Source organism: Triplophysa rosa, linkage group LG11 (genome assembly GCF_024868665.1).
Source record: "Triplophysa rosa linkage group LG11, Trosa_1v2, whole genome shotgun sequence".
NCBI lineage: Eukaryota > Metazoa > Chordata > Actinopteri > Cypriniformes > Nemacheilidae > Triplophysa > Triplophysa rosa.
Window position 1 is genome coordinate 26,404,271 of NC_079900.1, and position 23,326 is coordinate 26,427,596.

Sequence of the window (23,326 nt, forward strand, 5' to 3'; positions counted from 1 at the left end):
CATCCTCTAATGGCTACTTCCAGCAGGATAATGCACCATGTCACAAAGCTCGAATCATTTCAAATTGGTTTCTTGAACATGACAATGAGTTCACTGTACTAGAATGGCCCCCACAGTCACCAGATCTCAACCCGATAGAACATCTTTGGGATGTGGTGGAACGGGAGCTTCGTGCCCTGGATGTGCATCCCACAAATCTCCATCAACTGCAAGATGCTATCCTATCAATATGGGCCAACATTTCTAAAGAATGCTTTCAGCACCTTGTTGAATCAATGCCACGTAGAATTAAGGCAGTTCTGAAGGCGAAAGGGGGTCAAACACCGTATTAGTATGGTGTTCCTAATAATCCTTTAGGTGAGTGTATATATATATATATCACACAAGATATATAATTTTGAGCNTATATATATATATATATATATATACATATCGAATGCTTTATTTAATTACTTACTTATTCAATCATTTATTTACTTACTTATTCAATCATTTATTTACTTACTTAATCACTTATTTAACCAATTCTTTCTTTATTTAATCACTTACAGTATTTATTCGCTGCTTTATTTTTTTAATCATTGCTTTATTTAATCATTATTTTTTTTAAACCCATATTTATTTATTCATGCATAAGATACGTGTCAAAACCTCATAAAAACATGTCCAAACATGATCCCCGGAAAAGGGAGCCAAATCGGCTGTCCGTACAATATGGGAGGATAAAGAAAGTCAAGAATTTTCACTTCATATACATATAATCATTTGCACTATTATTATTGTATAATGTATTATGTACAGCATTACTTTGCTTATCTTGCTGTGTCGAAACGGAATGACGTTTAAATTATGGACTCTGAATGAACTCGTCAATCTGATTGAGGTGGCCAAACATATGAAGGAAGGTGAGGATTACTGTCCAATCTAATGAAAGAAGGTGGGATTTGCTATTGACAGAAGCCGATAATGAAAGAGTGAAAGAGCCAGCACAATGTAAGCAGCTAACTTAAATGTTTAATGTTTGACATCTGTATTATCATATAAATGTTAGGGCCATTCACGTGTCGCGTGTAAAAAAGATAGCACAGGTACATCTGTAAGATGTCTGCTAAAGATCTGGAGATCTGGAAAACATCTGCTGTGTAAAAACATCTGCTAAACATCTTAGAAAGAGCTGTTGTACATCCATTCTAAATCATACACATCTTACAGACATCTTCTAGAGGTCTATGTGACATCTGACAGAAGACGTCTCAGAGATGTAGGGCAGATGAGCAAACAGCATCTGCCAGATGTCTTGCAGATGAAAATGCAGACATCAAATAGATGTCTGCCAGATGTGCGTGTGCTATCAAGGATGAAAAACGCTGCAGTGTTTCCCTCAGGATTTTGACAGACTTGTGGCGCTGGTGACGTCACAAACTAATTAGCATATTTGTGATGTTATCACGTGTTTGCGTTGTGTTAGCACTTGATATCTGTTTTTCTTCTACTCTCTGATCTGTCACATTATACTGTATTTTACAACTGAACGCCACCAGCAGTCATTTTAACTGCTGCTAAAATCCTGATTTATAACCGCAACATCATCGGACAAAATCACAACACTACCATACTACATTAAAGAGCAGATATATGCTGTTTGCCCTTTCTCGACAATGTGTTGCTGTATTACGAACGCTTCTTTGTGACAGTTAAATACACTACATGGAGCTAACTACACGCGCGGACAAGAGGTCGAGGGCTCGCACACACACGGAGCTCATCGGAAGAGAGTGCATGCGAACACGGAAGAAGACGTGCACACGGCCACACTTTCCGAAACCTATACGAACCTTGCCCCCCAAGGGAGTAGAGCACAGAAATACTACATCATGCATCCAACTCGTTTTTTGACAAGGTGACCATGTTAAGCTTGAGAAGACGGCACGTTTAACATTGTAAAGAAGTCAGAATGCATGAAACACTGTTCAATCCCCCCTTTAAGGTTTGCGCTTAGCATTAATGGGACCACACACTTAAAATATATTGAACAAGCATTCATGTCTGCGTTAATGCAGAGCATGCTTCTTTCCAGGTTGGCCAAGAAAAGAAGAGTTTTTTTCTTATGTTAATCTTGTGTGTGGATGAAGGCTCTTGCCAAAGTGATCAGGTGGTGTTTGCTGGAGGCTGTCACAGGCTAACACCACCGCCACCCACCGTTGTTGAGCCGCCCGCCATGCAACCATTTTACGCCTAATGCCTGAGATAATCTGACCCTAATTTCACCTCTTCAGAACCCTTGCACCTGGATTTGCTCACACACAAATACTTGTATATGTGCTTTACAGGGACTCTACATAGACATAATGGTTTTATACCGTACAAACGGTATAATCTGTATATTAAGCACGATGCATAAAATGCATAATACATATCTCTCTCTCTCTCTCTCTCTCTCTCTCTCTCTCTCTCTCTCTCTCTCTCTCTCTCTCACTCTCTCCTCATCGCTCTCTCTCTCTCTCTCTCTCTCTCTCTCTCTCTCTCTCTCTCTCTCTCTCTCTCTCTCTCTCGCACGCACGCACGCACGCACTCACACACACAGTAACAATCTATCAGTTCTTTATGAGTGTGCTAACTCACTCATTCCAATGCACACACACGTTAAGACAAATACACACATACACTTTGAACTGTGTAGAGGTTTCTACACCCAAGATCAATATATGTTTGCTTAAGGCATGAGAGGAAGTTTGTATGGATGTTTTTCTCAGGGTAAAGAGCCATGTCACAGGTGAGGTTTCTCGTTTTTCATGTTTTGTTTCATTCTTTGGCAACACCGCAGCCCAGTCTGCAAACACACTTAAGCCCTAAATACTCTTTCTTTCTCTCTCTCTCTCTCTCTCTCTCTCTCTCTCAATCTCTCTCTCTGAATGCTATTATGAATTACTTATGAATACTACTTGTAGGATAAGATATGTTTACAGAATTAAGTAGACATGCTGAGAAGTAGAAAAATAACTTGTGAAAACCCAGAGGATGAGACATGACAGACAAACTGATATTAGCGCTGTGTAAGAGAGTTGTAGTATGATGGATGTGTTTTCGGTTCCGAAAAGCTAACTATATTGCGGCATAGAATTGTTTAAACAGTAATTTAGATAAATGCTTGATTAAAGAGATGAGTGTATATGAATCCTGAACAATGCTGGGGGGGGGGCTATTCCAGAGTTTAGGAGCCAAGTATGGGATCCATCATCTTTAGAAGACTGTGATATACTGGGAACTATTAACAGAGTTTTGCGACTGTAGCGTGCACAATGGATTGTAATCTGACAGTAGTTCACAACGATACTCGGGCACTATGTGCATTTAATGCTTTATAAGTTATTAGTAGGATTTTGAAGTCTATTCGGAATTAGAATGAATGTATTACACATTAGTTTAGTCAGATTTCTCTCTCCAATCCTTCAGTTTAGTTGTTCTGACAGTTTATTAAATTGAGTCAATCCTCAGTCTCTGCAAGTGTCCAAAATTCATACATTCATTTAACATGTGAGCTTGTTTTTAATAGGGATGAAAAAACACTTGGCATAGTTGGCATGACACTCGACATTGGCATGTTGCGTGACATGCCCTCACCTTCACAATCTAGAAACTTTTTTATTGGGTTGGGGGTATTGGTTAGCTTTTTTTAGTGACCTTACTCTTCAGTTTTGCCATTGATGGCATTTCGTTTCCACTTGCTATGTAGTCATAAATGATGTCATCCACCTTGTCCTGACAAGAACTGTTTGGCAACACTGAACAAAATACACAACTACCGGTTTAGTAACCAAAGAATGCAACACATTAAGATTCAGTCAGGAAGACTTCACACAGCCAGTGCCATCATTCTGAACTGGTGATAAGAACAGAGAAGGACGGAAATGTATGGCGAGATAAATGTGTTTGATCTGTGTCTTATAAGACACGCTGATAAAAGCCTGTCTGAGGTGGAAAATGACTCCTGTGTGTGTGTGTGTGTGTGTATCTCTAAATCAGTATACATGTGATACTGAACAGTATCTTTATCTAGCTTACATTACAGAATGTGACTGTGGTTTTAGGTGTTTGAAATTCTCTGGTTGATATGCAATATTGCCTCTGTGGTAGAGCATGTTTTGTGCCGGTTTGAATTTTGTCTTTTTGATGTGACAGGAATGAAAGGGTTTTTTGGGTGCATATGTACTTGCCAAGTGGGCTAGAATGGCATTAAGGCCCGCATTAGGGCATGTCTACACAGAGTTCCAACTCTACACAAAGTTCCCACCCAGGTAATCCTACTGTCGCAAAGGTTTGTGGGTAATGATATACTGGCTTTGGAAACAGTGATGTCACCAAGGAGTGAGACGGGCAATCTGATGATGGCATGAAAATAAAAGGCATGGGATCTACAGCATGTGGGTGTATGTGCTTGTAAAAATAGTTCTTTCACATCTCAAGGGGCACAAAGATGTGTAAATGTCAGTTTGAACATAATTTCTGCATCATTAGAAATTCTAATGTGAACTGGAAAAGAAACTGAAAATGATTTCCTAAATACATTGCATAGCTAAACAGGCCATCGATTTCATCTCATTTCAATGTAGAAGAAGCATTGCAATTTCTTTTAGCAATTTACCCAAATTCTCATGGTGTATCCCATGACATTTTGGGACAAATCTCACTGAGGCAATAAATATTGGACTATAGTACCTAATCTGATGTGTAAACAGTCCCTTGTGAGGTCTTTATAATCTCGACGACTCCTTGGCGAGCACGTAGTCACCCTGTCTTTCCCTCACCTGCCGCCTGTGCAGCCGCCCACAGTACATTCCTCCATTCAGTCCACTGGCAACATGCTTGTCATCTGATGCATGCACCGGCTCTGTCTCACTGTCAATGCTCTGAGAATGAGCTGAAAGACAATAGATAGAATGATAAGCCTTGACAGCATTCATGAGTCATTTGTTCTGCATTTCACTTGTTTTCCATCTTGCGATTGCAAAAAACTAGCCCAGTTTGAATCTGTTGCTGTCCCCAGTTTCGTGCCCTTCTATCTTTTGACCGACCAGATGGCATTGAGGATGGCACATTTTAAAGAGTGCAAAATGAGAGATATTTCAGCCCATCACCTTGTTTCTTTGTGTGGTTGAAGTTACACCAAAGGATTTTGATGGGGTTAGAAAAAGAAAAAAAATTAAGTGGCCGAAGAAAAATCTCGAAAGGAAACAGATTCAGCTTTGAGAACACACTGACATTACAAAATCAATCTGTATATGCCCAATATAATAGTCAGTCAAAAAGTTCTGTTGAATAAGTTATTCATGAAATGAACATAGCAGGTTCCTGGTTTAATGATTTTGGATATAGTTTTGTGCATGAAGACACACTTTGTGACTGCAATATAGGACACAGACAATCATGCTGTTACAGACGTGCTCAAAGTTGTTGGTACCCCTCCACAAAAAAACGAAGAATGCACAATTTTCTCTGAAATAACTTGAAACTGACAAAAGTAATTGGCATCCACCATTGTTTATTCCATATTTAATAGAAATCAGACTTGGCTTTTGATTTTTTATTCAACATAATATTGTATATAATAAATCAAATGAAAATGTCATGGACAAAAATGATGGGACCCTAACCTAATATTTTGTTGCACAACCTTTAGAGGCGATCACTGCAAGCAAAGGTTTTCTGTAGCACTCAATGAGACTTCTGCACCTGTTAACAGGTAGTTTGGCCCACTCTTCCTGAGCAAACTGCTCCAGCCGTCTCAGGTTTGATGGGTGACTTCTCCAGACTGCAAGTTTCAGCTCTTTCCATAGATGTTCCATAGGATTCAGATCAGGACTCATAGAAGGCCACTTCAGAATAGTGACATGTTTTGTTCTTATCCATTCTTGGGTGATTTTAGCTGTGTGTTTTGGGTCATTATCCTGTTGGAGGACCGATGACCTGCAACTGAAACAGAGCTTTCTGACACTGGGCAGTACGTTTCGCTCCAGAATGCCTTGATAGTCTTGAGATTTCATTGTGGCCTGCACAGATTCAAGGCACCCTGTGCCAGATGCAGCCCCAAAACATAACCGAGCCTCCTCCATGTGTTACTGTAGCTATGGTGTTCATTTCTATGACTTTTTCGTCTGTGAACATAGAGCTGATGTGACTTGCCAAAAAGCTCCAGTTTTGACTCATCTGTCCAAAGGACATTCTCCCAGAAGGATTGTGGCTTGTCAATATGAATTTTAGCAAATTCCAGTCTGGCTTTTTTATGTTTTTCTTTCAAAAGTGGAGTCCTCCTGAGTCTTCTTTCATGGTCAAAAAGCGACGGAGGGTGTGATCAGAAACTGACGTACCTTCACCTTGTGTCACTTTGGCAGTTATCCTTGGTTCTTTTTCTACCATTCACACTATCCTTTCGTTCAATCTGGGGTGGATTTTCCTCTTGCGGCCACACCCAGGGAGGTTGGCTACAAATCCATGGACCTTAAACTTCTTAATAATATGTTGTCATAGGAACATCGAGCTGCTGGGAGATGGTCTTGTAGCCTTTACCTTTACCTTTACGTTTACCATGCTTGTCTATTATTTTCTTTCTGAGCTGCTAAGACAACTCCATCCTTTGCTTTCTCTGGTCCATGTTCAGTGTGGTGCACACAATGATACCAAACAGCACAGTGACTACTTTTCTCTGTTTAAATAGGCTGAATGACTGATTACAAGATTGGATACATGTGTGATACTAATTAAAGAAACTAATTAGTTTGAAATATCACTATAATCCAATGATGTATTATCTTTTCTAAGGGGTACCAACAAATGTGTCCAGGCCATTTTAGAATATCTTTGCAGAATAAGCAATAATTCATCTCTTTCCACAGGTTCTTTGCTTTATTCTATGACATACCAAAGGTATGCAAGTATACGTGATACAATAGTTTTTAATTTCATCACTCTTCAGGAGGAATGAAGCATTATTTCAATGAGCTGTAAGAGTACCAATAAATTTGAGCACGTCTGTATGTTAGGTACATTATGATGTCCTTTGTGGGTCAATAGCATTGATGCCTTGATGATGTCACAGCTTTTCCTATATTACATTGCTTCATCATCACACATTTGGTGGAATGCATCATGTATTATATGTGAATATGTGTTCCCTGTTAGCAACAGGTTGGCTTAGTCAAGCGATGTTTTCATCATGTTTTAAAATAAGATTTTGAATATGCATAAAACATTGTACTTGTAGAACAAAGTTGTGATTTATGGGAGAAATCCTGTGCTGCTGACGGCGGATTATCTCAAGCTTACTGTACTGTACTGTACACTCACTTAAACTGTCAATCACCTGTCAGCACTTTACACAACAACCCTCAGACACAAAGGTGCCAGTGTTCATTTCATCTGTCTTTGTAAATCTTTTCAGCAAACGAAGAAAGGAATGCATGCAAAATAAAGAATGAAAAAGGGGAGAAAAATGCAATCTTTCTGCGTATAAGGTGTCAAATGTCAGCCTTAAACAAACAGTGTCTTGTCGGTGGCTGTGTTTTACTGTCCTGTAGCCATGAGGGCTGTTTTCCCTCACTGTGATTTGTCAGGTAGAAGACTGTGGTTCAAACGGAGGACACGTTTATACCGACGCTCTCCTGGAGATATCATAGGGGCCTAGGCATTATGGGATGGAACCACATCATCTTCTGAAGGAGATAAACATGTTGATGGTGTTGTGTTTCATACCTGCGCAGTCAAGCTTTCAGTTTAGGTATGTGTGCAGTGGAGCAGAGCACTGAAAAATACAGAGAAGCTCTGCCAACTTCATTAAAGACTTCACACGTTTCTTATTTAAGGTGAAACCGAAGCACGCTAGCTTAACATATTCTTTTCTGCTTCAACTCATTTCCTGAATGCATGGCGACTGCATTGTGTCATTCAGGACGAGTTAAAGATGACTCCAAAAATCTTTTGTGTACATTTGTTTGGATATTTGTTAGGTGTCACCATGCAAGGTTTTTCATCATGTGCTGCCGAGATGCGTGCATTTGATTGTTTCTTTTTTCTTTTCTTTTTTTGTGGCCAATCCTAAATCGCACATATCTCCACTCAGCATGTTTAACACAACATTATTCTTAAAACAAAAAGAATTAAGTGCAATGAAATTCTATTTTTAAGTAGAGGATAAAAAACATAATCCCTTTAATCAACTCAAAAGAAAAAATGTAACAGGAGCGTAAAATATTTGAACTGATTTTTTCATATTAAACAGAAGGACACCACTTAAACGATTTAATTCATTTAAGCGTTTTCTGTAACAACTCAACCCATCCGAGAATGTCATATATTTACCCATGAACACATGAACTTCATCTCCAGAGTTGCTCTGAGAGTTTATTTCAGAACATTTTACGACCTGCCAAAATAAAAGTCCGGTTAACTCGGTATGTTTATGTGGACAAATATATGACTATTTAATAGTAAAAAAAGAAACTAAAACTAAGTTAGATAAAATAAATGCATCATGGATAAGCTGAAGTTAGTTGTTTACCTTTGAAATTATTCTTTATATTTTTATTAATGTTTCTTATTTATACATTTGTATTAGGCCTATGTTGCATTTTGCATGTAATATGGCAATGGAATGTACTAAATGGGTTTAGTTTTCACAGATATTATTGTATGCAATTTCAGCAATAAATTTGTTAATTTTTCTAAAAAGGAAACAAATTAGTTGTTCATTTTAAGAGACCTGTCTTATTTTCTCTTGTATATTTAGTATTGCTCTTTAATAAAGAAAAAGTACTTATTATCCGAATACCCGATTAATCGATGGAAAATCAGTAGAATACTCGATTACTAAAATAATCGATAGCTGCAGCCCTAATATCACCCACAACCCCTTGCTATTTACAGTATTATAGTCGAATAATGTTTTACAGTTTTTACTGTCACATTACAGTAAAATACTTTTCATATGACAGAAATTCGTTACAGTGCATATGTCAACATGTGCCGGGCAGAAGTGATCGCTGGATGGCTGCCATGTCAGATAGTCACAGACCCACTGTTCTGTGTGGCTCTTGAGAGGGGTTTTGGCTTCTCCTGTTCCTCCGCTGCAAAGCCAGCAAGAAATACATCCAAAGAGACCATTTTAATAATGATAAAAACGTGTTTGAGGACTTTGACAAGAAAGTTTGTGCTTTCAGATTTTACTCTGTGCATATAAAATGCTATTACATTTAAGAAGAAAAGTTATATATCGGAGGCCTTTGTTCTCTGTCACCAAAATGACACGATCACTCACACTGTAAGCACACTGAAAAATGCAGAACAATACACATTTGCAAATGTGCTGTTAAATGGTAGTTAGGGTGTTTTAGGGATTGTTGCATTAGGTGGTTGCTTACGCTACTGTAGCTTTATCTGTAGACGGTTTCATTTCAACAACATAAACAAACGTTACTCCGCATGCGCACTTTTGTAACCCCAACTTAACTTCCTGTACACATTCACAAACAATAGAGTGCCTGTAGATTATTTCTGATAACAATCAAAAGAAACATTACTTGGCTTAACTTGTCTCTCCAATATTTTGAATTTAAGCTGCGATACCAAGCTCAGATGTCAATGTACCATACGGTTTGTTTAAATGAACATAGCTACAACAAAATTCAACAAATGGTTTTATTTAATACAATTATTATACAATAAAATAATAATACTAATTAATATTCATATAAATTAAATTAAATATAAATAGTTATATTATTAGACACTAGCCAAACACAAACCGGAAGTTAACTGGGGGTCGATGAAACGGTCTATAAACTTCTATAAACAGTATTTATCACCAGTGTTATATTAATGAGCTTGGGGAGAACTGGCCCTCCCTGTTCAGTCTGGTTATTCCCAAGTTTCTTCCTTCACTTTTCTAATGTTAAAGTTTTGCTTCCTTGCCACCGGCTTGCCGTTGGGGTAGCATTGCTAATGAATGCATCGGTTTGGTCATTTTCACAGTTAGTAATCTGAAGTCTTATGATATTATTGCAAATGTATTTTTATATTATTTATTTTCAATTTTTGTGTGTGTTAAAGTGTATTTTCGGTATAAAGTGTATTTTCGGTAAAAGCAGCTTTTCAAAATTGTCAAAAACCGCGACTGAAATTAAATGAACGGTTCAAATGACCTGCACTTAATATAAACACTAGCAAAATTAATGCATGTGAAGCCTTTTTTGCCTTTTATCGGTACTACGAAAGCATAAAGCATTGCTCTGCGTATGTATTCTGCTGCTTGAACGGTCTTGTTGTTTGACTACATATGTATGGTTAAACAGGCTGTTCCGATCACACAGCACATCCTGTTCTGTTTCCCTGGCACAGTGATGTTGGAGAGGCAGTTCTCCACCTCACACACCTAACAGTGTGGTTTACAAAGTCCACAGAATGCCACAAACAGAGCTGGAGTAGCCCCAAATACAGGACCTTAAATATCACATCTCTACAAAAGTGCATTTCTTAAACTGTTCTTTTTGCATGCTTAAGTATAACCACATGTTATGCCATGGACATAATGTTTTCCACTGAACGGCTCTGAGAGCGGAGGACACTTCTCCCTGACTTGTTTGGTGCTGCACGGATTAGGCTGCCATAACATGGGCACAATGGTGGCCCTGACTCAAATGTCAGAGTTTCGAAAGAATGTTGTGATCCAAAGAAGCATATACATTTGAGCATTCAGCATGGCATGCATGGTGTTATCTTGCAAAGGTCTTTAATTCAGTGACATCATTAGCTCTTTTTGAAGCCTCATTTGTTTCTGGTTGTAATGCATCTATGCAAACACACTATTAAGCAGAAATTCTGAGTCATTCCAATTGCAAAGGGCAATGGCAAATTTGAAGGAATGTACAGTACGTGCAGCACATTAGCTATGATCTAAGGCTGTCACAAGCGAGAAATGGCACCAACCTTTAGTTTTGCTAGGTCTTAGAGAGAGCCTAAAGAATTTTGCATCGCAATGTTTCACTATGTAGTTCAGTGCACTTGTATCTTGTCAGTTGGGTGTGTATGCAAGTGCCTTATTGGTTTAGACCCTGATTGATGTGTTTCACACAGTGCAGGGAATTTTTTTGAGTGCCAACAAGTGTACGTGCAACAGGAAGTGAGAGGTGAGGCTCGGTCTTGAAATCTGAAACTGCCCTACCTGCTTTTGCCTGTCTTTGAAAGAGAGAGAGAGAGAGAGAGAGAGAGAGAGAGAGAGAGAGAGAGAGAGAGAGAGAGAGAGAGAGAGAGAGAGAGAGTAATTGAAAGTGTGTCAAGTATGAACAGGAAGACAGATAGACAGGTTAGATCATGAGGAATTGTTGACAAAGATCAATCTTCACCTAAAGCAGATATCACCATGGTTACCGCAATGCTGTATTTAATAACAGGCAAAGCAGAACGTTGTGTTTATCTTCTTATATCCATTCTTACAGACAGCTGTCAGGTAAATGTACTGCAAACGCATTCCATATGTTACAGTTACTAACATGTGCAAAGTTTATCATTCCCAAAAAAGCCTTTAGGGTTCAAAACGTTGCTTTCTTCTGACAGCATATGCTCCGTGCACGGCGGAGAAATCCCAGCAAATATGTTTGTTGAGCTCCATGTTTGCATGGTTGTATGTTAACAGAACAGATTGTGAGGTGCTATCTCCTCAGCATATATGCTCAGTGAACAGGGAGGAGTTTAGATCTGTCTCTCTGATGTGGGGTGATTACGGACGGCCTGCATTTTGTTATGCATTGCTTCCACACTGGGCCCTTAAAAAGCAAAGAGAACAAAATGGCCAATGTTCTCAAGAGCTTATTGAGGTCTGTCATTGTTGCTTACGGTACATGGACACAGCTTTCTGTACTCTTATTGCACTCTGGGAAAATGACTGATTTTCTCACATGCAAAACAATCTGTTTATTCTTTTTTTGGTGTGCTAATAGGTTATTGCTGGCTAATTTGGCATATTAAGGTGCTCATTACAGTTGTAACTGATCCATGCACATTTAGCTCTAGTTCTCGAATGCTTTTGTTTGCTATGGGAAAGACACCATATCCCACAAGTCCACTTTTGCCCACTGAACAGTGTCTTTGTCCTGCTGGTGTCTAGAGGGTTTCCCTTACAGTTTGATAGGGCTCTGCCTTATCTGTTAGGTGCAGCTTTGGTGTGCAAGTGAAACAACACCATGAGAATTCAGTCGCTACAATTGAAGTCATCAGCATTGCCCCTTATAGCACTTAGCAGACAAGCTAACCTTTGTTTCCAAAGTATAAAACAAAGGATTGTAAGCCATGCTTCTTTCTTTCATTATTTGATTAGATTCTCATAATGTCTGGGAAGACATTTAACCATTCTGCAGGTGACGCTGTGGGTGTGAGAAATGGTACATGCACCGCTCAAGTTAAACTGAATCCCCGCAAACATGCCTCTGCTGGGGCCATGCTGGCTTTTTGTGGGCACAGTGGGCTAGGGCCAGGCCACACCAAACCTAAACAGGTCCAGTGAGGGCTTGCCCAGTCAGGGTCCACAGCTTCGGGCTCACCGCGGGCCAGCCCGTTCGGGCCCAGAGCAACTTTTGTACCTTTGGGCCCATTCAGGTTTTGTGTAGGCAACCTTTCCCACGCACTGTTTGACTGCTTTTTAAAGAATACTAACAACCCTGATTGGCCATTCTTTAGCCACTTAATTGAACGGGAATGGCTCAAACCAAAATAAACCTTTTCTGAACCTGAGTCTAAGGAGGGTTGTAAAAGGTAAGCTATGTATTACAAATAGCATATATATATATATATATATATATATATATATATATATATATATGACTGTGTTGTTTCATATAGGCCTATTTGCTTTTCAGAGGCTGTAAGAAAATGCTCCTTTCAACCAAGTCCTCTTGATTCTGAAGTTGAGAGTGGCAGGTGTGGTGTGGTTGCAAGAGACCGAGCAGGTGGATGAAAGGAGCGCTACCACATCTGCTGACTAGTTGAGAGACTTTGGGGGAAGAGTGAGCTGTGCCAATGAATAGGTGAAAGTAATAATTTGGTATTTTTTACTTTTATGTAAATTTGTATTATTTTTATATTTGTTTAGATAATTTGTTGTCCATTTTAATTTGTTGTCCAGTGTCGAATGAGCTGTATTAACCTGATGTTTTCCATTTCGTGTTTAATAAATCCATTGGTTTGAAATCCCTTTGACTGTACACTTTTGACAAAACAGACATTAGTTATGTGGTGACTGCATCCATTTCAGATGTATAATAACTTTATTCCCCAAAGACTTATTGTTATAGCAGCCAAAAAGTATTTACCGTGAAACAGATTTATTGTTGTATATCAGGGGTGTCCAAACTCTGTCCTGGAGGGCCGTTGTCCTCACAGTTTAGCTCCAACCTGCCTCAGCACACCTGCTTGAAGGTTTCTAGTCTTCCTAGTAAGATCTTGATTAGCTGTTTCAGGTGTGTTTGATTATGGTTGAAGCTGAACTCTGCAGGACTGTGGACACCTCTGCTGTAGATTAATAGTGTGGGCCCTGTGTGGGCCCAATGAGGGCTTCCTGGGGGCTAAGTGAGGGCTGCCTGTGCCGGGCCAGCGCGGGCCTCCTGGGGGCTAAGTGAGGGCTGCCTGTGCCGGGCCAGCGCGGGCCTCCTGGGGGCTAAGTGAGGGCTACCTGTGCAGGGCCAGCACTAAGGGCCTGTGCGGGCCTAGTGGGGGTTTCCCGGGGTGTTAAGTGAGGGCTGCCCACTTTGACACTTTTTTGTTGACACATTTTGACACTTTTTTGTTTATTTGGTTGTTGTTTTTTAGAGCAGATGAACATTTCGGAACAGGTCAGATTTTGGTGGCATGGAATTAAAAAACTATTTTCAGCAGCTACTGCCAAATGGTCTACAATTTTAATAGTCTAAAGGTGTGCTCACATGTGTGTTTAACAGAAATTACTGTTGTTGCTTTAGAAATGACAGAATCTCTTATATCACTTCATTCTGTTGGCCTTTTGAACAAATACATGCGGAAAAGTACTCTTTATGCAAGCAGAGTATAGTTCAATATTTGTACACAACTGACTTTAGTGTGAATGTTAAATTGGTCCATGTGCAGTCGGGCAACAGTTTCATGCAATCTGCTGTGTGGGAGAGAACAGGTTTAACAGGATTTATATCCTGACAGTATCAGTCCACTAACTCTTGGTTTTGCTTTTCAATCAGCCCTCAGAATTGATCCTACTGTATAATCAGCCTGCATATTGGACCCAAAACACCATCCAAATCCTATTCTTTGAACATTATCTGAGTGTAGGACTTTCAATATGTCAATTCTGGGTTCAATGTTTTTGGGCATGTTCAGTTTCCAGTTAAATAGGAAATTGGCTGGTAATTTGAATGCATGGATCATTGCGCAACGCATGGATGGCGAAGGATGTTTTTAGCCTTGGAGAACAGCAGCTCGCACCTCAGCTAGGAGCTGGTCCATAAATAATGAGACTGGCCAAAAATCAGGGATTGATGTCGACAGTTAGAATATAGACATAAAGAAAACAGACATACAAAAGCCTGATTCAATGTTCCCAAGTGAGAACAATACGTTTCAAAAACTACCAATAACTCAAATGTTATTGCACAGAGGGTGCTTTTTCTTCGCTCAGGAGATTCTCAGTGGGAGATTATAGGAGGAAATAAATCTGTTTTCTTCTGCGAAGGTCCAATTTGAAGTTTCTTTTCACAGAATTAATGATTGAATCTGTACCTAAATAAAATTATCTGCATTGAATACAGTAAGTACTCAGTGCCTCTTGAGCAATTTAACAATTCGTCTAATGCCAAACGTCAATGCTTTAGACTTCCAATTACACTGTAGTCACTGAAGAATGCTCCTCTGACATCACCCTACGTGTCAGGATCCTGTCCTCCCTATTCTGAGTTTTCGTGCCTTGTGGACAGGGTCGTGACAGTACCATGTCTTGTGTGTGTGTTTCGTCTTGTGTGGAGACACGTGGCGGTTTGTTTTGACATTTCTCTGCGTGTCCTCCTGTCTTTCGTTAGCTCCGCCCCCTTGTTTCTTCGTTAGTGTTTCACCTCACCTGTCCCATCATCTTCCCGCCAGTTCCCATTAGTGTTGAGCATTAGTATTATTTTGGATTATTCATCGTGTTTGTTTTATCCCCCTTGTGGGAAGTATTTTAGTTTGTTTACTTGTTTTGTTTGGTACCGTATTCCCCATTGTGGGTTTTTTATTTCTGTTATTAATAAAAGTATTTTTGTTAACCCTTCAACTGCCTGCACTTGGGTTCTGTCTCCACCGTTCCTGACACTACGCTCCTATGAACACAGTGCTGACAGCTTTCACTTCCCTGACAGATGACATCTCATTCCTTTCTTTCCCTCAGGGAAAAGAGAACTGCAGCAATTCATCGCTCGGTCACGTCAGGTTTTCCAAGGCACGTGAGAAAAGTTCAGTAAATATAGATTTAATGTGTATAATATGTGGTTTTGGACATTCCTGTGGCCATTGTAAATGACAGATTTTCCCGTATCTGTCTTTGAAAAGAGGTTTCCTGAGATGTTTTATGAATGTGCTTCATGACAGGTGAATGAAGATTTGTGCCTTTCCAATCAACTTCCAAACAGCATTAAAGGGGAAATTCAGCTCTCAAGTGTTTTCTTGAATTATTTCTTTATTGCCTGGGGTTGTTTCTTTGTGGGGGGGGGGGTTGGGGGGGGGCTAATGGAAAAGAAAAATATTTTTTATTATTTTTCAATAATAATAAAAAAGTTATTTTTTCTGGAAATGCATATTTACTAGATACATTTCTAGGTTATGGTTGTTTGGTGGTTTCAAGGGCAGATTTACAGTGAGAGCCCAACACAGAATGTGCGGAGCAGCATACTAATATATTGCGAGGATTAACAGCAAGAATTCCCAAACGCTGGGGGTGGGGTTGTTGGGGAGTGCTGCACATGCCAGAGTGACCCGACCCATTGACACTATGATAAATAAGTTACTAATGTCATGTGCAGATATCATAAAGCTTGTGACTGTATAGTTGGTGAAGTAATTTTGGTAGTTGTTCATTGGCAGTGGAAACTGCGTAGAATGGTGGCTCTAGGGAGCACTTCAATTGTATTGGCGCAAATGGTAAGTGCACCAGGTCAGGTACTTGTTTGATAACATGCCAAGCACCGACTTTACCCCACACTAGTGTTTGTGGCATATAGCAGGCCTCTCATCTGCTGTATGTGTGACATTGAAATGGCAAACATTTGCAAGTTTGTTGTGTAGTTTGTTTTGATGCTATGGGTCTGTTTCTGTACAAGGTTTCCAACTTTCTTGGAAGTTTAAATTCAAGTCAGGTCATTTTAGTCAGTTGTTTACTAGGTTTTAAAATCTCAGATTCGCTTAATAGGACTAGGTGTTATAATCCCACTATTTCAGCACAGTTTAATTGCCCAATAGGACATTTCCCAAGCTTTATGCATGACAGGGGGAAGCAGTCAAGAATACGAATAGAGGAAAGGAGGTCTGAGGTTTCACTGGGTTCGTTGGGTAGGCATCCTCTGTGTTTGGAGTATCTATGATTATAGAAATACATAGCATATTTATACTTACCTTTCCTTGCTATTATCAGGGAGACATCTCATGAGTTGTGTGTCGTGATCTCAGTCTTGTCGTTGCTTTGTGTCTTTGTGTGGGTGTGTGTTTTGTCGAATTCGTGGAGTGCCAATTGACAGCTCCACACGTGTTCGGTGTCTGCGTCACTCACCCCACCCCTGTGTCTCCCTACCAGACTTTCCCCTCACCGGTTTCCCATCACCTCATCACTCTCACCCCTGTAGCTTGTTCCTGATCAGCAGCTTCCCCTAGTCCCTCATTATGTTCCTCCTGCAGGTTATTCCCGCCTTTTAGGTTTTCTCTATTTAATCGGGAAGCTACCTCGGGATCTGGACGCTCTCACCAACTTGTGTCTTCGGGTCGAGAGTCGGATTAACAACCGCCGGCGCCGCCAACCCTCACCGCCCTCCTGGCGTGTCCGGGATGCCAACACTCCTCAGAGAACAGTCGGAGCAGGCACCGACGATGAACCGATGCAACTAGGATGTATTGTGTAATTTCTGGGCACATATAGAATATATTGTGTAATTTCTGGGCACATATAGATGTTTTTTACATGTATTGAGCACTGTTTTTCACCACAGTTATAAATGCACTTGATAAAATACCTAAAAAGTATTGAGAAGTATTCATAGGAACATTAGTACATAGTTGGGTTGATCTGAAATCATATTCAATAAGAATAATTACATATAAGTAGGTTTATGATGATAATTTGATTATTTGAAGAAGAATTGATGATTTAATGACACAATCTGTACCTGTAACCAATGATTGTTCATATAAATGCACTTAATGTCACTTTAAGCATGTTTAAAGCACATTTGAGCACAGTGTAACAAGGTAAAATCCAGTGATGTTTTTTAGAGGCCTAAAGTTTGAAGCCTGTTGTGCTCTCTCTGAAACCTGGGGATTTTCCACTGTTTAAAAGTAACCATGATTACGCACGTACGCCACGCCGTCTCGTATGGAGACCATGGCTTGTTTGGTGGTCTTGTGTAGTAACCATTGTATGCAAATTATTTTAAAAATGATGTAATAACCAGCGTACCACCATTAGATACGTACCTTGTTACCTGGGACTTATTGGTGGCAGGCAATTAACAATTGGTTAATAAAAATAAGAGATAACAGGAAAATACCTGATTGGTTTCAGAAGAGACCACCTTTCAGAAATTTTACTATAACTGTAGACTGGAAAACACTTGGTTTTTAGATGACTTGGAACATCTCACTTTGTTTGGCTCGAGCAAATAAAGTTAACTCCTTGGCACCCGGACCTTCTTTGTCTGAGAGATTTTTTGAACTACAAGACTGATATTTTTCCACAACAGATGCTCATGTTTGTCTCCGCAGCAGAAGCAGCAGCGTCTGCTAGGAGGACTTTGCTTCTACTGTGGGAAATCTGTGCATCAGGTTGGACAGTGCCCGTTAAAAGATCTCAGGTGGGCGCTATTCCTATTACCTCTCCTGTCTCCCGCACCCTACTGCCATTCCGGATTTTGTTCGCTGGTCACAGCCACACCAGGCAAGCACTTCTCAACTCAGGTGCTGAGGGAAGTTTCCTCGAGGGAAGATTCCTTGATGCAGCCACAGCGAGCCGGTGGAAGTATCCAGTTAAATGCCCCGCCAAGCCCATCTCGGTCCAGACGCTAGCGGGTCTTCCCTTTGCTACCATAACTCACGTCACCCCTCACGTAAGACTCTTTCTTTCTGGGAATCATTGTGAGTGTATTGAGCTGTACATCTTCGATTCCCCCAATACTCCCCATATTAGGGCATCCTTGGTTGTCACAGCACAATCCTCACATTGATTGGGTTAAGAATTCTATTTTGGCCTGGAGCTCTTCTTGTCATGCGTCTTGTCTGGGTTCTGTACCTTCTCCTGTCTCTGTGCCTTCTGTGTTGCAGGTCGAAGCCGCCAATTTGACTGGGGTCCCGGAGGAGTACCACGATCTGCGCACGGTGTTCAGCAGGTCATGAGCCACCTCTCTCCCTCCGCAATGCCCCTACGACTGCGCCATAGACCTCCTCCCTAGACTTCTCCGCCCAAGGGGCGTCTCTATTCATTGTCCAGTCCTGAAAGAGAGGCCATGAACAAGTACATTCACGAGTGTTTACAAGCTGGGCTCATTTGCCACTCCTCCTCACCGGCAGGTGCGGGCTTCTTCTTTGTCCAGAAGAAGGACGGTTCCCTGTGCCCATGTATTGATTATCGAGGTTTGAATGAGATTACTGTTAAAAATAAATACCCCTTGCCTCTCATGTCAACTGCCTTCTAACTTTTGCAGGGAGCCCGGGTCTTTACCAAGCTAGACCTACGCAATGCCTATCACCTGGTTCGTATCCAAGAGGGGGACGAGTGGAAGACGGCATTTAATACACTCTCGGGACACTACAAGTATTTGGTTCTCCCGTTTGGTTTGACCAATGCTCCTGCCGTCTTCCAGGGCCTCGTCAATGCCGTGTTGGGAGACATGATTAATCGGTTTGTATTTGTGTACCTGGATGACATTCTTATTTTCCCCTTCTCTACTGGAACACGCCCGACACGTCAGGGAGGTTCTCCAGCGGTTATTAGAAAATCAGCTTTTTGTTAAGTCGGAGAAGTGCAAATTCCACGCTGTCACAGTTTCGTTCCTTGGTCATATCGTTTCTCCCAGAGGCATCGACCCTGATCCTGCTAAGATCACAGCCATCACCGGTTGGCCAGTTCCCGATTCTCATAAAGCTCTACAGCGGTTCCTGGGTTTCGCCAAATTTTACCAGCGATTTATGCGGGGTTTCGACCAAATTGCCATTCCGCTCACCGCATTTACCTCCACCAATTTTTAGTTCAGGTGGAATTCCCAAGCTCAGGTAGCCTTTGATAACCTCAAGTCCCGTTTTGTCTCTGCTCCTGTGCTTTGTTTTCCAGAACCCGTGTGTCCAGTGGGCAGGTTGTTTGTTCCGGCCACGCTGTGCCCCTAAGTACTGCAGTGGGGTCATTCATCTAAGTTTGTTGGCCATCCAGGAATCCGGGGAACCCTGGCTTCCATCTGCCAGCGGTTTTGGTGGCCCTCCATGGCTGCAGATGTTAGACAGTTCGTGTTGGCTTACCCTGTCTGCGCTCATTGTAAGCCCTCCCACCGCCCCCTGCTGGTCTGCTCCACCCACTTCCCATCCCTTCCCGCCCTTGGTCACACATCGCCTTAGATTTTGTCACTGGAGCTGGGTGCTGTCTCGCGACATTCTGGACCGGTCGCTGATTGTGGACGTCCACCGGAGACGAGGTGAGCCCCCCCCAAGCGCCCGGTGGCGCCACTGGGGGGGTACTGTTGTGATGTCAGTCTTGTCGTGGCTTTGTGTTTTGTGTGGGTGTGTGTTTTGTTTTGTCGAACACGTAGCTCGTTCCTGATCAGTAGCTTCCCCTGGTCCCTCATTATGTTCCACCTGCAGGTTATTCCCGCCTTTTAGGTTTTCTCTATTTAATCCCTCTCATCTTGTGTCAGACCGTTGTTTGTTGCAGTCATTCCCTGACCTTTCCTAGTCTTGTCTAGTCATAGTAAGATTCTAGTTTTCTTGTTTTCCCCTCTAAGTTCGGGGTTTGTCTTCTAGTTAACTCTCTGGTATTATTCCTATAGTCCAAGTCTCCAGTGCCTAGTTCTCTTGTTCTCAAGCTCTGTTTTCCCATAGTTCCCATTGGCGTCCTGGACCGTCCTGCTCTCTACACTCCGGCATCTCTTCACCAGCGACCACCTCTCTCTGCAAGAATCGGCCGGCGGGTCGAGGGATGTCCCCGCCGTGCGTTCCCCCCTTCGTGGGACAGAATCTCCCGGACTGGGTCTACTTCAGATTCTTCCGTGAGTGCCGTCGTGTCGAGTCCTCTCCCCGCAGACTCACGTGGTTCCGAGGCCTGTGTCTCTTGGTGGATTCTTGTGGAAACTTTTCAATAAAGACCTATTCATTCCCGCAATTGAGTCTCCGCTATCTCTGTTCACGCACAGTTATGACAGTTGTGTATCTGATCCCACTTTCATCACATCCATTATCCTGGGTGAAAGATGCCTTTTGGTAAGGTGCTGCTGATAGTGCCCCTTGTATGGTTCTCATGTTAGTCATCTGTGTCCTAGGTTTTACAATCTCATATATAATATATATTAGGATTACTGTGTGTCTGAAACATACAATGTATGCGACTATTTTCTGTGGACTGGTTGGTAAAGCTGGTGTTTTGAGAGGGAGAAATGTGTGAGCTGAAAAAGAGGTGATCATTAGCTCTTGTCTGTTCAAAGCCGCACTACAGACAAGAAACAAAGTAAATGTGAGAAAATTCTGAAAGCCCATACTCTTGTCCACACACGCACACTAATCCCGATCCAAAGTGCATTACTGCTATCCATCTACCTATATTAGCCCTGACTGACTTTTTACGCCTCTCACTGCACAAGCACATAAGTATGACTTATAAAGGGGTTTTGAGAATAGTTCTGCTAAAGTGGAGAGCAAGACTGTCTGTGGTGACAGCGAATTCCCAGGAGAAGGCATGGATGTGGATGTGTGTGAGTGGAGTCATTTACGGACGTCACTGTGCTCCCCTCAGTAGAGCTTGTGGAAAATGTGCAGGTTCTGCTAAAGTGGAGAGCAAGACTGTCTGTGGTGACAGCGAGTACCCAGGAGAAGGCATGGATGTGGATGTGTGTAAGTGGAGTCATTTACGGACGTCACTGTGCTCCCCTCAGTAGAGCTTGTGGAAAATGTGCAGGTTCACGTCGTGTCTTTTGAAACTAAAAGTGCTGAAGAAATACTTCAGACCTGGCCAGCCTAAAAAGGGAGAAATGAATCCCATGACTGCACTGCAGAACAGAGTAGAAATATTATTTATAGCACTTTTCACAGTTTTGCATTGTTGATATAAGGGGCTCATCTAGTATTTCTGTAAAGGATGATATCAATGACCATTGCTTTACTGTGAAGTGATGTGAGGCCAAGTATGGTGTTCTATACTCTGAATTTGTGCACTGCATTTAACCCATCCAAGTGCACACACACAGCAGTGAGTAACACACACTGTGAACAAACACCCAGAGCAGTGAGCATTGCTGCGGCGCCCGGCAGCAGTTGGGGGAACGGTGCCTTGCTCAAGGGTCTCACCTCAGCCGTGGTATTGAAGGTGGAGGAGAGCGTTGATCATTCACTCCCCCCATCTACAATCCCTGCAGGTACTGTGGCTCGAACCCGGCAACGTTTGGGTTACAAGTCTGAGTCTCTAACCATTAGGCCACGACTGCCCGCAATGTACTATAAATAACTGCATTATGAAAATGACAGAAGTTTTTGTTGTTGATGTTGTCTCCTCCATCCTGCCTGTGAGGAACAGATGGGACACAATTAAACAAATAATCAAAATGCCCACTGATAACAGCCTAATGTTAGTGTCTAGACTTGGAACATTCAACACAGCCAGACTCATTTTTCTGCCTTGTTTAAAGGGGAGGTCTAAAGCTATTACATGCATTCTGACATATTTGCACTGTTTAAGAGTTGAATTCTCATTCTTGACATGGCCAAAGGTTAACAAAAACGATTTGGACGTATGACAGAGTATTTCTCCTTCAGGGTTCGTGCAAGTTTAAATTTTTTTGAGTATGGCCCTGTATGATGTCATTAGGGGCGGATTTCTTTGTATGGGCACTCCTCCCGGAAGAGCGTGTGCACACATTAACCAGAGCAAGAGCACGCCCATCGTCGTGTTTTCTTCGGGTTACAGAAGCCATTGGCAGGGCTGCACAGGACTTGCTCGAGAAAGATTTGTCATGTTGCTGTATAAATAAGGCCTAGTTCAGTCATGGATTTGATGGTGTGTTATGTCCGCTTTAACGTGCGATGGGTGTGTGATATTTTGGGGGGGGGGTAGAGTGAGCATTCTATTGAGGTCTTACTTTGGCTAATCTGCACCATGTGACAGCGAGCAGGGTTTTGCTGCCATGGAATGCCACAGCCTCTTTTGTCGGAGACAAAAACCGACAGATGCTTAATCTGCACTGGGGGGGTTGGGTTAGTACCTAAGGGCAAGGGCCGCTAAAGGGGGAAGAACTTTTTCACAATTGGCCTAAACTCTGGAATAGCCTTTCTGACATTATTCGGGCCACAGACACACACCCACACAGTTAATTTTGTACAGTAACTTGTGTTACAGTCATATCAGGTCAGAATCAAGGACTGGAACTAACGTTTTATAGAAATCAAACAATATCTAAATATGGCATTAATAATAATATATAATAAATAGTATTCTATAAGTTCTAGGTATTTTATTAAATCCTTTATCAATAAGTTTTAATAAAAAACTATTAGGGGTGGTTTCCTGTACATGGTTTAAGACTAGTCCTAGACTAAAATAAATGTTAGATCTGTCTAAAATGAAAATAGCTTTCATTGACCCATCTTAAAATACATCAGTGCCATTGTTTTATCTCAGAAGGCACACAAGTAATGTTGTTTTGCAAGGCATGTTTGTAAAAACTGCACAAATGCCCTAATTTAACTAGGACCTGTCTGGCAAACCACCCACACGTGTTAAATGTATTAATAAAACAAAAATGGGTTGTTGCTGCCTTATTGACTGATTAGGTCTGTGTTTTAATAATAAATTGAACAGAGTTGCTAGTTTAGCTTTATTCAAAGTTCTATTGAC

General features: G+C 41.4%; 1 protein-coding gene across 2 annotated transcripts; it reads left to right on the top strand.

Moving 5' to 3' along the window:
• Nucleotides 1-12,914: 12,914 nt before the first annotated feature.
• Nucleotides 12,915-20,732, top strand: LOC130561521 (uncharacterized). Of its 2 annotated transcripts, XM_057345919.1 has the most exons (5): nt 12,915-13,073; nt 18,007-18,347; nt 18,562-18,626; nt 19,568-19,922; nt 20,326-20,732. In XM_057345919.1, the coding sequence occupies exons 2-5, from the start codon at nt 18,272-18,274 to the stop codon at nt 20,583-20,585; spliced, it is 756 nt and encodes a 251-aa protein (XP_057201902.1). In that variant the 5' UTR covers nt 12,915-13,073; nt 18,007-18,271; the 3' UTR covers nt 20,586-20,732. The 2 variants fall into 2 exon arrangements, with proteins under 2 accessions (XP_057201902.1, XP_057201901.1); XM_057345918.1 differs by lacking the exon at nt 12,915-13,073 and having other exon boundaries at nt 15,871-18,347.
• Nucleotides 20,733-23,326: the final 2,594 nt, after the last annotated feature.

Excerpts from the sequence above, each read along its gene's own strand:
- LOC130561521 (XM_057345919.1), top strand. The coding sequence starts at position 18,272 with ATGCCCCGCCAAGCCCATCTCGGTCCAGACGCTAGCGGGTCTTCCCTT. Across the intron at positions 18,348-18,561 it reads TAACTCACGTCACCCCTCAC|GTCGAAGCCGCCAATTTGAC; the intron begins GTAAGACTCTTT and ends TCTGTGTTGCAG. Across the intron at positions 19,923-20,325 it reads GGACGTCCACCGGAGACGAG|TTCCCATTGGCGTCCTGGAC; the intron begins GTGAGCCCCCCC and ends GTTTTCCCATAG.